Below are 13,716 nucleotides of genomic sequence, written 5' to 3'. Positions count from 1 at the left end.
TTCAAAATCATGTGCCATTTTAAAATGAAGGTAAACTTCCAGGACTAAAATGAAATTGCTCAAAAAGTTATCCAGTAACCGTAAGGCTAATGTCTTCGAAGTTATACATTGGCGACCAGCTTCTGGACATCAGGAGTGGTCTCTCCCGTCTCTATTCAAAAAGCTTACCAAACAAATTGTTGAACGGATTGTTGAAGGAGCAATCAACAGCTAGCTGTGGACGTCGGAGCTGCCGGAGAGCCTTCGCCTCGGGGACAGCGTAGAGCTGGCCGCCATTTTAACATCCAGCGTGCAAACATTCTTCCTCTTCTTCAGCATCTCCTGCTTCGCCTTCGGCTCCGGCTTCTCCTCTTCAGATGTCTCCTCCTCCTCAGATGTCTCCTCAGGGATTGGACTGAGAGTGCGCGGCGCTGCTTCAGTAGTTTGTAGCTGCCGTCGCGCTGCCGCCGTGGCCTCTGCTTCCGCTACGACCGGCGATGACGAACTCTCATCTGCAGCGGTCAGTATCTTCTGGATGGCACCTACAATCTGCAGCAGCACAACCATGGATTGATTATTCATCGTGTTAAATCTCACATTTTCAGGACGAATTATTCCTATTACAAGATATAGATACCCATATACGTTATCGTCAAGATGCCTAAAACTTCCTTTTCACTTGCAAAAGTATCAACGACGAAAAGGCAACCGCGACACATGTATGAGATATTCATCAAAGCGATTATTCCGTTAGATGAACGATGATGGTCGTTAGAAAACTAATAGAGAAATTTCTTGAAAAGATTTTTCTATAATTATTTTCAAATTTTATTTTCTGAGAAATAAGACTGAAAAAAAAGATGTGAAATATCCACAGATAAGTATCAATCAATAATTTCAATTATCAGAGGGAGAGTTGCACCTACTGGTAGATGCTCCATCTCGGGGTTCTGGCACAGGATTTCAATGTCTCTCAGCTTCCCAGAGTAGAAGGCTCTCTCTTTCTGAAGCCTATACACCAAGAGCTTCAGCCTCCTGAGCTACATCATTTTGCAACGTCCATTTAATAACACATTGGAGTTTTAGAGTAATCTAGGAGATAAATAAACAGAAAAAAAAAAATTGTGCTTCTTTACTCACTAGATCATTTAAGGCATCACAAACATCAGCGCTGAGAAGTCTCGGGGCTCTCCGTGGCCTATTTCCTGCATGGCGGTCGCTTCTCTTTGTGGAACGGGACGGAGGTTGAGCTTTTGGGGCAGAAGAGGGAGATTTGGACGATGGTTGAGCGGTTGCTGCTTTCTTGCTTGTTTCTTTGCCTCCTTTGCACGCTTCCCTTCTCTCCACAGCGTTGTAGCTGTAAAAAAAGAATGGTCAGATTCACAAGAGAGGTTTTAGTTATGAATGTCCACGGCCAAACACACACAAAGCTTAGGAAACTCAGGCCACAATTTTCAGAACAATGACTTAAAATAAGAACAATGATCACTAATTTTTCCGACAAAATGACACTTTTCTTATTTTCAGAAGTGAACACGAAAGGAACATGTCAATCAGAGAAGGATAACTGAACTTCCAAAATGATGTCTATTAACCAAACAATTTTGGCATATTATCCATAAGGCCTTCTTCCTGCAAATCAATAAAATTAGTTTGGTATCAGCAAAACAAGATGTCCAGAAATTACTTGTTCATGTTGCCACCATTGACAGAACTACAGTAGCTCTTCATCCACTGCATGAACTCCAAATTATCCAAGGGCCTTCCTTTAATGAGCTTGTTTACTTCGATTTGCTAATGAGATGGAAAAATGGATTTAGTTTAACCTCGCCAATCTCTTAAAAGGACAGGATAAGAATCGTTCTGTAGTTGTTCATTTCATTAATAGAAAAAGGGTACAAGGAGTTAGATAACAAATCATGTTGTGCAATAACATACATTTACTGAATTCAGTATGTGAAGTGCAACATTTTCTTAAAAGAAAAAAAAATGCTGTTTAAACTGAACACACTACATTACTTCACCATTTCTGACTATTATGAAGAGCTAAATAGAAAATATAGATTAATTTCAATTGCAGATAATTAAACATAGATCTCAAAAGATTCAAAGGGTATTTAACTTCAAATGAGGATTCCTCCGACAACGTCCAAAAATTAAGAATTCCTTCACACAAAATATTAATAGGACTATAAACAAGCCAAGCCGAACCAAGCTATACGGTGTTCAAGCGTGTTTGCTTCTAAAAAAGTACACAAGGCGGAAACTTCAGGGAGTTCTGTCCAAGTTGAAACTTCTGAGCAAGACAATGTTCTAAGTAGCATTATTTCTACTGGATACCTCTGTGAAAAATTAGAACCCTTAAGATGTGGTAAGATCATTCGATAAGATGCACTCTCAAGGCTTGCAGATATCCTTGTGACGGATAAAAGGGTGTGAAATGATACTCTGACCTGGTATGAATTGGATGATCACCATCAAAGAATCAATTTCTCTTAGATCGAAACTACAGTGAAGCCCTAAATATGTGAAATGTGCCTTCAAAGTCGTACTTTATACATGGAAATATTTTTCTTTCACCGATGAAAAATAGCAGACTGCACACACTTATACATGGAAATAGCTAGCGAGGTTTTGATCTCTTGCATTTAGCTTTACGGATATATCATGACTATCTGTTCGCCTTGGCTTGACACATAAAAATCCTCGAAAGTAATCAATGAAGTAAGAAAAACAAGAACACCAAACCTTAAAACTACGAAATGCATTCAACAACAGCATTGATCTATCGAAAGAAAGCAGGGGTAAAGAAAACAAAGAAACGCGCAAAGACAGAGAAGGAAAGACCTTGGTGATATTGAGCTTATCAAAGACATCCTGAAGGACCTTGTAGTTCTGGATCATCTCGTACTCGTTCTTGGCATCAAAGTTCACCTTGTACATCGGCACCATCCCCGGGTGCACGGCATCCATCAGCTGGCACTGCACCGCCCCCGACGCCACCTGAAGAAGAAGAAGAAAAAAAAAATCCCAGATCACGATTCAGGCGGAATCTTTTCGAAACCTAGCTACTCGAATCGATCGGAGAAATTAAAGAAAACAATGCCTCTTCGAGTTGGGTGAGGGCGAGATGGAGGGCGGAGTTGATCCACGGCAGGACCTCATTCCGCCCCAAGATGAACTCCGAATTCATCATTCCAATGCTGGTTAATTGCTATTGCGCCTTCGATCGGTCGATCTTCTTGAGGGTGAAGTGATGGGCGGGATTTTGGGGTTCTGAACTGATGGAGTGGGAGTTCGACTGCCAGAGATGAAATACTTGGGTTAGTTACTAATCCATGCTTCTCTTAATCGCGTCATGAATAGATTAAATATTACATTAAATAGGTATAAAAATGATTATATTATGAATTTATAAGATTTAGCATTAATTTTTATGATATAAAATTATTAATAAATATTTTTTTAAAAAATAATTATAGTAATTTGTTTATTTATTTAATTTGTATTATGTCACTTTTAAAATTTATCTCAATTATATTTCAGATTTGATTAAATCATTTCGTTAGTTAGATGGCTATCTAACATTGCGTCCATATATAAATTTAAATTCGTATAACAAATATTAAAAAGGATTAAACATTGTGATTTCCTCCAAATTTAACTATTTCCCTGACAAAATACACCGACTTAATTTATGGGTGCTAGCTAAATTTAATTCCCATTTTGCAAAAGTTACCGACCATTTAAGGGGAAAAGTCGAACTAAAATTGAGGTGAGGTCCATTCGCACAACAACAACAACAGAAACATTTTATCATTAATAGAATCTAACACCATTCACATTCGACAATTTAGTCTAGTAATTTTCAATTCTACATTCTTATTGCAAAGAGGAAGAACGTTACAGATACCAAGATCGAGCAATCGATCCTGCAATACTTATATATTACACAACTTTGACAAATTAATGAGAAATGGAAAAGTGTTTAATAGCAGACTACACACACTTGTTCATGGTAACTTGGCTGACAAACGCCATCGGATATGATCCGTAACACCGCTACTTTTGGAAGAAAAAGGCAATCTTGACGTTCTTGTAAGCTAAACGAAATGTAGGCACACAGACAAAAACCTAGAAAAAAGGAAAATGCATCATCGTCTTCAACCACTTGGTGCTGCTATGGCTATATCATCCATCGTCCTCTGAACCACTATTTCGGTTGGTTTTAAGGAACCTCGCATCTGTTCATGGCCGAGCTGCGCCCTTTCATTGTCCCCGAAGCCAAATACTAGACCCCTATTTGTGACACCAACTGTGTGGTAGAGTCCAGTACTGATCTGGGATACATATTGGGACCTCAAGTTATCGAGCATCCGTGGTTTCATGACCTTGTCGGAGCTTCCTCTATCAGAAAAGCCTAAGCTACCAAAACCCATCCATCCAAATGCAAAAACAGAACCTTCATCAGTAAGCACGAAAGTTTTTCTTTTCCTTGCGCACACCTGCAAGTATCCAGGAGAATAATTGTTTTCAATGTGGTGTACTTCAAAGGGATAGTAAAAGAAACAGGGAAAAAAGGATGCAGTATAAGTCAAAAAAGAAAAAGAAAAAGAAAAAAAAAAGAATGGAAGATGATATTCCTTGGATAGAATCAAAGGGGAAGAAGAATGTCATTGGTGTTTACTTAAAAGCTCACATCCTTCTCACCCAAATTCACCCTACTTCTTTGGTGGAAATAAATGGGAGGATTTGGAATAACGTAAACAAGGAATCTCATTTCCTTGTTCACCAATTTATTTCGTGTTTTCTCATTTGTCCAATTATTGTAAATACATGAAGAGTGTTTAGCAAGAAGTTCAATTACTTTGTTGTAAAGAAACACACGAAGAATTGCAAAATATACATCAACCAAGTATTTTAATTTTTAAGGTGTTGCTTGCAAAAGTTGATCGTTTGAATATCAATGGGGCAAAAAAAAAAAAAGACAAATAAATTAATAGTTGAAATTCAATCTAGAAAAAGTGCACCAAATAGAAAATAAACAACTCAATTACTTGCAACCAATTTGTGTGGATGTAGGCGTGTTGATAAGTATGAAGAAATAGCCACTAGAGAGAATGAGGGCTAGATTAAAAATGTACGGAAACAACAAAAATATCAGAATCATCCCATTAGATGTGACAACCAAACTAAGCGAAAAAACTTAAATGTTTTACTAATATACCAAATTAGCAGTTTGTTGCTTTGTTCAATAATCCATCAAGATGATTAAATGTCCAGATCTTTTAGTAAGCATAAAAGCTGTACAAAAGTTATTTCTTTTATCTTTCAAGTTAATAGGCTGTCCTATATGAATATAGAATTTGATTTCGTATTTTTTTGTATTCTTTTTAAGTTATTATTATGATCAAGTATATTTGTGACCACCACATGTTAAATAGTTCCTTTGCTGTATATTAGTAAAATTCTGTCCTTAGAATAAATGGAATAGAAGGATGAAAATAAATTAACCTGTACAGCAAGGTAACCCTTTAAACTTGTCAGTATCTCCGGAATGGTTTTATCATTCTCCTCTCCATGGCCTAAGGCTCCACAATAGCCTCTACCCCATGTATATACCTGAAAAATGGGCATGATAAATCAGTGTTTCAACATATACACGGAAGTTGGAAAAAACTTGCAATTGCAGGTTAGTATAACAATCGTATCAGACATACAAAGCCACTAGAATCAAGAGCCACTGCATGCTCATCTCCAGCAGAGACCCGTAATATATGAATATTCCTCCTCTTAAATGACTGGATGGCACGGGGTACAAGTTCATCATGTTGATCTCCATGTCCAAGGCAAAAGTTGGTACAAGAACCAAAAGAATGAACAATTCCATCTTCAGTCACAGAAAATGTATAACTTGCACCAGCAGCAACCTGAAACACTTGGCCTAGCTCCTCAAAGAATTCAATAATTTTTGGAGTTGATCTATCTATGGTATCACCATGACCAAGTTGCCCATGTGCATTGCTCCCACAGGTGAACACTTGGCCTTGGACTGTAAGAAACACGGTAAAATTCAACCCAGTGGCAACCTGAAAAATAAATCCAAGTTAAAGATCATAAACAAATAACAACGTAGAAAGATTAAAGAAATAATAAAACAGCCCTGGTTGTCAATATTACGATCTAGAAATTGGAATCTTATAACCATATGGTGTCCAAGCCAAACTAACCTAGTCGCTTTCAGTCACTATTCTAGGTAGGATCTTCATCCTACTAGTTACACATATGTAAGGTAATGTACTTGCATAAATAATGATAGTTTAAATGTTAATGTTTGATGATAGTAGATCATCTTTTACATTCCATAATATCAGCACAAACAGAATCCTTTTCAACTTCGTCTGTTATCTATCTTGTTCAAGTTAAAACTTGCACAAATGCACTGCTATTATAGCCTTACAGACTACATTTAAAGCAGACTTCAGATGGTTTGGAAATATTTTTTGTTGGTCCCGGTACTTTTGCGTACAACAACCATTGGAGTCATTGTTACCCTACTGTTTGAGACTGGCTATCTGTATCATTCTAGGAGTTCACAAATATAATAATTTCCATTAAATGAATAACAAAGGGGGTCAATAAATTATATACACAATATTTTATTCAAATCTGTATTATTCAAGAGTATATTTATTAACTCTGCAAGAATAATACAGAATTTTTTGACAAATATTACAAAACATCAAATAGAATAAATATTACTTATTATGTTGAAATATAATAATTCAAGCTTGTTTTGCATTACCCCTTATTTTATTCTTTTTCTGTCTTAAATTTTTTTTTTTCCCTTTAGTCCTACTGATCAGATAAGGCTGGAATTGAGGGTTTTGCCGGGTAAATCCACCAAATAAAGTTGGGATATTATTTCCAAACAACCAAATTGTTAACTATTATGTACTTTTAGCTAACCCACCAGCATAAAATTGTCTTCCCCTCAAATTAAATATTACATTTTTCTCTTCCATAGTCTGGAAATTGAGAAAAGCCATTCAGAAGGGCACATCTTAGTAGAAATCTACGATGTAAGTCATTTATTTGCTTGTGAGTCATGGAAGTCAGAAGTATGGATTGCATGTGTAATGATATATTGGTGCTCTTTCTACGATGAGCAACAGAGATATACCTGCTTGCATGGAATTCCTTTTAGTGCTTCAATGAGTGTAGGTCTGAATATGGTTCGGCGGACTTCTCCATGACCACAACAAAATGAAGAATTATCACCACACGTGAACACCTAGAAGAATAACAAATGCTCAAGTTAAGAAATGAACAACAATAATTAACTGTTGTATCAAGTTTAGCAATTTTATAGAGCAATTACCTCTCCAGATTGTGTGACAAATGCTGCATGGTTGTGAGAGGCAGATATATGAATAACAGGAGAGAAAGATGGAAAATTAATACGGCTGAATGCAGTGCATTGGGTTGTATTTTGGCCGTGACCAAGTACTCCACATAAACTAGATCCACAAGAAAAGACTGATGAATCATGAAGGACTAGAGTATGATACTTTCCAGTGGTTACCTGAATCTGCATGATGAAAATGCAATTTAGCAAAAGGTACGTGCATATTTAGTTATATGGCATGAATAAAAGTTAAGTTCATCATTTTTCTACTAAATGAAAAACAAAATGCTCAGAAGTTTTTAACCCCCATGATGATCACAAAGCACGTAGATTATATATGTCATGATTCAAATATGACAAAAAAAAGGGACTCCCACGTCAACCAATACAATCCTAGCTCAATTATACCAACAACATATAAAACAGAAGCCATACATTGCCTGCTGATGTCTCCACGCTATTGGAAGACCGCTCCACCGACTGCAAGAATCTCAGAACCTTCTTCCAATTCCTACTACAGCGGTCAAGAAGATTTTTCCGTGCAGATAGTGGGAGGGAACTGAACAAAGAGTGTGCTTGACAGAGGTAGAATGCGGCACATTCAACCATGGACTGGAATTTGCTAGGGAAAATCCCGTGAGAACCTCCAAACAGCCTACAAGTTGATTCCAAGCACGCCAGATCCACCGCGCTTAAACGCCCAGTCGTCAGTATCTCCAGAATTAAATGTGCAGGCAACTCTTCAATACAGAATCCTCGAGTGCGGTCTGCCATCGGAAGGCTCTCACTTTCTTGATGCCGTCAAACCAAAATAAGAACCCTACCGTCTCCCCAACTCCAAATTTTAAATCTTTTAGCACTGTCACAAATCACCAATCCTCCGCAAGGATGCTTCCCTTTGCGTGCTACAAAACCACATAAGCATCCGGAAACCGAAAGTGGCGGAACGAGCAGCGAAAGATTAAGAAAACGTCCAACGGAAGGAGCATGCAAGAAATAAAGCAGGCGAAATCGAAGTTCGCAGATCGTGGCGACGAATCAAGGACAAGAAGCATCAGAAGATTCAGAGGATACCGACAGGAGCAATCAAGCAAAAGCAGAGAGCGGATGAATCTCCAACCCTAGTGATGGAAAACTCGAGGAGAAGAACCCAAGCAGATCGAAGCGAAGCAAAACGTCGCGGATCGAAGGGGGAAACCAAAGAGGGCCAGATCGCACTCGAATTGGGATCGAATTGAGGGCATTAAGGAAGGGGGCAGAAAGGATCGCCTCCTTTTGCGCCGACCTTCGCCTTCTGCTTCTTTAGCTCTTCCTCCGCCTTCTTTTGCGTCCCTTTTGATGACCGAGGCTTCCACTCGCCTGTGGTTTGGTCTTTTGTAAGAAGAGCACTTAGTGGGCACCAGTAAAGACATCGCGGCCGTTGGTTCGGTGGGGCAGCCTCGCTCGCGACGTGTTTGTCGTCCATTCTGTCGTTTGGATGTTTCTAGACCAGGAGACGCTGCTTCGTCGCTAAGATTGACGACGATGCGAACGTGTCGCGCTTCCATTGGAAAACGCAGCAAAGCCTTTAACTGAAGTGGTCGCGGACGTTAAGGCGGGAGAAGCGACGAACGCGTGCCACGTCGGACGTCAGAACTCAGCGGTGGGTAAAATTAATATATCGTCGTACGAAACGGACTGATGGATGACGATACAATTATGGAAATCGAAATATGATGATTTTTTTATTAATAAAATAATTTAAACTAATGAAGCATAACTTATCCCAAACGGAATAGTATCACGTCGACTATAAAATATAAATATATAAATTATAAGAATATTCTATTTTATACAGCGTCACGTAACAACAGAGCCGAATACGGGACCTAAAGCATATATTAAAAAGTGACTTTTTACTTACGATAATTAATAATAAAATTTAATTTACAAATAACATATATACTAAATATATAAATAAACTAAAAATAAATATATTATATCAATAAAAAATTAATAAATATTTAAAATAATTATATAAACACTATTCGTCTAGATGTTTGAAAGATAAAAATATTTATTAAATATGTATAATTCAATTGTCGGATTCTTTCTTTCTCAATCGATAATCAAGGGCGTAGCCAAGGCTGGGCTTTGCTGGGCTCTAGCCCAGTGCAGCCTAGCAATACCCAGTAATTTTAGGCCTCATTCAATAAGCAGCTCAATAATTTTAGGTCTCAATCTTACTATGTTGGGCTGGGTTTTACTGGGCTTAGCATTTTTAGCCCAGGATAATTATTCAACCTGGCTGAGTTTTACTGGGCTCAACATTTTTAGCCCAGGATAATTATTCATCCTGGCTACGCCATTGTCGATAATATTAATAGCTCATTTAGTGTATCCTATAATACTGAGACCAATGCAGTACCCGCAAACAGTAGCAAGACGATAAGTAGTGACCACCATGTAATTAGGTCGCAATTACCACAAGCGACTGAGGTAGCGTGCGACAGCCCCACGCTATGCAATTAGGTCACGCGAGCAAAGGCCAACCGTCAACCCGCGTCGAGTGAGATAACCACTGCGAGAATCGACATGATTAGGTCGCATAAATGATCCTTGTTGCACAATTAGGTTACAATTAGTGTCACGTGTTGCAAGACGAAGAAGATGGTCGAAGAAGAAGATTATGATTACCTCTTATTCCGTAGATCCGTGACTTGTTAGAAAGAACGTTGTAGAAAAAATCGCATGCAAAGAAGAGCAACATCGAAGAAGAAATTACGTGCAAAGAAGAGTCATGTGTCGGTGTATGCCTCGGAGCCATGAGAATAGGTTTAACGACCATTTAAGATCTATGTCACTCATTTTTTTAGTATAATTAAAAAAAAATGAGCCCTTCATTGAACTGGGCCTCTCTGGCCTTATGGAAGTTACGACTCTGCGTAACAGTCAAACATTTTGCATCCGAATTAATATCAAAATTTATTAAATCAATCGTCCATATAAATATAAAATGGTAGACAGCATCCCTTCTTATCATCATAAAATATGAGATTTGAATATTGATAAAATTGAGATAAATATTTTTCTTATATGTTAGTTATTATTTCAAAAATTAGTAATCGCACGTGATTTATCTTCTCCATATTTATCCTTGGACAAGTTGACGAGAACGCTAAAGACGAACGTATTCATCTTTGTCATTATAAAATGGTAGACAGCTGAGAGTTTCTGGCTTTATTTAGAGCATGGTAAGGAAAACTTTGGGACAACTTTGGGACATTTGGTTTGTGAGATAAAAGTAGAAAATGACAATGAAAATAAAAATGAAAAAATATTATTAATGTTTAGATTATAAGATCATCCATTCTTTATCAAAAATATATAATTTAGAATAAATAAATTATTTTATTAAATTTGGTTATTTATTTTTTACTATACCATATATCAACTTTCTTAATTATTCTTTCTCCTCTACAATGTATAGGGAATGTAATTTATTCCCTAAATTTAGGGGATGTTTGGTTGATGGATTTGGGAATGAGAGAATGAAATAATAGTAAAATATAGTGTTTGGATTGTGGGTTTGGGAATAATTATTAAATTTATGGGAATCAACCAAACTCATATAACTTGATGGGTTTGATTTCCATTTCTATTCCCATTCCACCTTACTATCAAACTCATACACATAGTCATTTTCATCATTTAACCTTAGAGTCATAAATGTAAAATTTAGGGAATTGATAGGATAACTGATGTAAATATTTTTTAACTATCCTATCTAAAATTTAAGGTAAATTTTTTTATAGAAAATAATTAATATAGATATTTTAATAAAAATATAAATAAAGAATTAATTGAATAATGACTTATTCCTCCTTTAATCAATTATCACTTTTATATTTATCAATCAAAAATTTACCTTTAAAAGGAAGATTAACTTTATGGTAATGGTTAAAAAGGGAAAAGTAAACTTTATTTTAATTATAATGTTATATTAATGATTAAAAAGGAAAAAAGTAAACTTTATTTTAATTATAATGTTATGGTAATAGTGGAAAATAAAATAAATTATTAATAGAAGATGTGGAATTATAAATAAATTAAAATGGGAAAAAATTAAAATATTTTTACCCATAATTTTATGATGGTATTTATGTTATTTAAATAAGTAGAGAAATTAATTTTTTTAATGCATTAACTAATAAGGATAAAACGAAAAATATATTTGATTTAAACTAAATACTGATAATGTAATCCTCATTCTCATTCCTATTGATCTTGTAATCAAATTCATTATCATTCCAATTGACAAATTTGAACCAAATATCCCCTAAATTATTTTATATAAAAAATATTTATTTAATTTAATGAATATTTTTTTATTTTGATAAAATTGTCATCAATAAATTGTAAGTAGGGCTGTAAATGAACCAAGCGTTCGTGAACAAGCTTGGTGTTCGGCTTGGTAAGAGTTTGTTTATGTTCGTTCAATATACATTAGATTAATTAAACAAACAAGCTTGAACAGCTCGTTAAGCTAAACAAACAAGCTTGAACACATATGTGTTCAGCTCGTTAACGTTCGTGAACAACGTTCGTGAACAATGTTCACGAACAATATTTATTAATAAAATTCTTTTCAATATGATAAATAAATAATAAAATAAATAAATAAATTTAAATTATCAATCTTAATAACCAATCAAACAATTAAAAGTTTCAAACAATCAAACAAGCTTGAATTGAGAGCTTGATAACATCTAAACGAACCAAGCTCAAACCAAACTCAAGCCAAGCTCAAGCTAAGCTTGAATTGAGAGTTTGATAACATCTAAACAAACCAAGCTCAAGCCAAGCTCGAACCAAGCTCAAGCCAAGCTTGAATTGAGAGCTTGATAACATATAAACGAACCAAGCTCAAGTCAAGCTTCAAACAAGCTCAAGCTCATAAAAAATAAACCAAGCCAAGCTTGAACACTCATTTCAAAAGCTTGGTTCATTTTAAGCTCGGCTCGGCTCGGCTCGGTTATCTTATCAAACAAGCTTGAACACCCCAAAGTTCGGCTCGGCTCGGGTTGTTTACAGCCCTAATTGTAAGCGATAGACTTCATAAGTGATTGAGTTAAATTGGTCGTAGAAGCGTAACTAAATTGATACTTAAGTGATAGATTTATATCAATGGATAAGGATTCAAGTCATGACTACGATAAATAACTCTTTCACTTAGAGGGTTGCTCAATACGTGAGTTATGAGCCCAAGGTCAAGTCTAGTTCAGTTTAAATCGGGCTGGGTTGGGTCTACTTGCTTCTATACTTATTTAGGCATTTCGAAAATAGTGCATATGTTTAAGATTTTCGTCTTATTTAGATTTATGGCTTTTCTGAGTCTAAACAAGTCGAAAGACAACTTTGAGTTATAGGAAAGTAAAGTATACATTTATTAATTATCTTACCTTTTGTGTTCTTTACCTTTTTAGATTATTATTCGACAAGTTGAATATCATAGAAATTTATGTATGATTGGTTAGACTCTCTTCAATTTATTTGGATTATGTAGCTAGTTCTATACTTATCTATTAATTACTCATCGAGTTGGTTTTAGCATGATGGCACTTAATGAGTCAACCATATTCGTAATCATGGTCGACGTTGACTATGGAAGTGACCAGTTGACACGTTAAAATCTAAGCCGGAGGCAAACAATGTTGATGCTTTTGTGGCATATAAGAGTGATTTAAACCATTCTACCATCTAAAACGTTTTAGAGCGATTTGAACCCCTTTTGAATTTAAAGTTATAGAAGCGGTTTGAGATCGTTGTTATATATATAACGTATATGATTTGGTTTCAAACTGTTGCTGCAAAGAATTACCGGAGTGGTTTTCCAATTTCGACCAGTGTTACGAAAATCACATATAAGGACGATTTTCAAATTGATGGTAAAAGTATAGAGATAATTACAAATTACTCTTGAAAGTAAAAAAATTGCTCATACATGAGTGTTTATTTGTATTGAGATTGAATCGGCTCACACAAGATAGTTGAGTTATTATTTAGATGATAGATTACTATGTAAGATCAGAGATCAAATTTCCATAGGAAATTTTTTTTGGGAAATAAAATTCCTCTCATCTATCTAAAGAGGTTAATTATTATGATTTACTCTTTTAATTTATTATGGAACAGATGATAAAATTAGTAGGTGAGTCAATTATTTTTGTCACAATTCACGAGGTCTAATTGATTTATTTAAACTACTGTAGCATAGCTTTATAATAATATTAGAATAAAAAATGTTTTTAAAATGATAAATATATTAGGCTCTTGTTTACACTTTTTTA

At 35.7% G+C, this 13,716-nt stretch overlaps 2 protein-coding genes across 2 annotated transcripts; both read right to left on the bottom strand.

The window, feature by feature from the left end:
• Positions 1 to 85: 85 nt before the first annotated feature.
• LOC122024733 (microtubule-associated protein RP/EB family member 1C-like) lies at positions 86 to 3,269 on the bottom strand. Its single transcript, XM_042583410.1, has 6 exons — positions 3,086 to 3,269; positions 2,827 to 2,982; positions 1,667 to 1,773; positions 1,120 to 1,336; positions 906 to 1,019; positions 86 to 528 (listed from the first exon to the last, which is right to left on the bottom strand). Exons 1-6 carry the CDS (start codon positions 3,173 to 3,175, stop codon positions 211 to 213), a joined length of 1,002 nt encoding a protein of 333 aa, XP_042439344.1. The 5' UTR covers positions 3,176 to 3,269; the 3' UTR covers positions 86 to 210.
• Positions 3,270 to 3,831: 562 nt separating this feature from the next.
• Positions 3,832 to 8,744, bottom strand: LOC122023549 (ultraviolet-B receptor UVR8-like). The gene is made up of 6 exons (XM_042581701.1): positions 7,823 to 8,744; positions 7,361 to 7,570; positions 7,163 to 7,273; positions 5,700 to 6,068; positions 5,494 to 5,601; positions 3,832 to 4,484 (listed from the first exon to the last, which is right to left on the bottom strand). The coding sequence occupies exons 1-6, from the start codon at positions 8,159 to 8,161 to the stop codon at positions 4,143 to 4,145; spliced, it is 1,479 nt and encodes a 492-aa protein (XP_042437635.1). The 5' UTR covers positions 8,162 to 8,744; the 3' UTR covers positions 3,832 to 4,142.
• Positions 8,745 to 13,716: the final 4,972 nt, after the last annotated feature.

Source organism: Zingiber officinale, chromosome 9B (genome assembly GCF_018446385.1).
Source record: "Zingiber officinale cultivar Zhangliang chromosome 9B, Zo_v1.1, whole genome shotgun sequence".
Lineage (NCBI taxonomy): Eukaryota > Viridiplantae > Streptophyta > Magnoliopsida > Zingiberales > Zingiberaceae > Zingiber > Zingiber officinale.
This window is presented reverse-complemented; position numbering and strand designations above follow the sequence as displayed.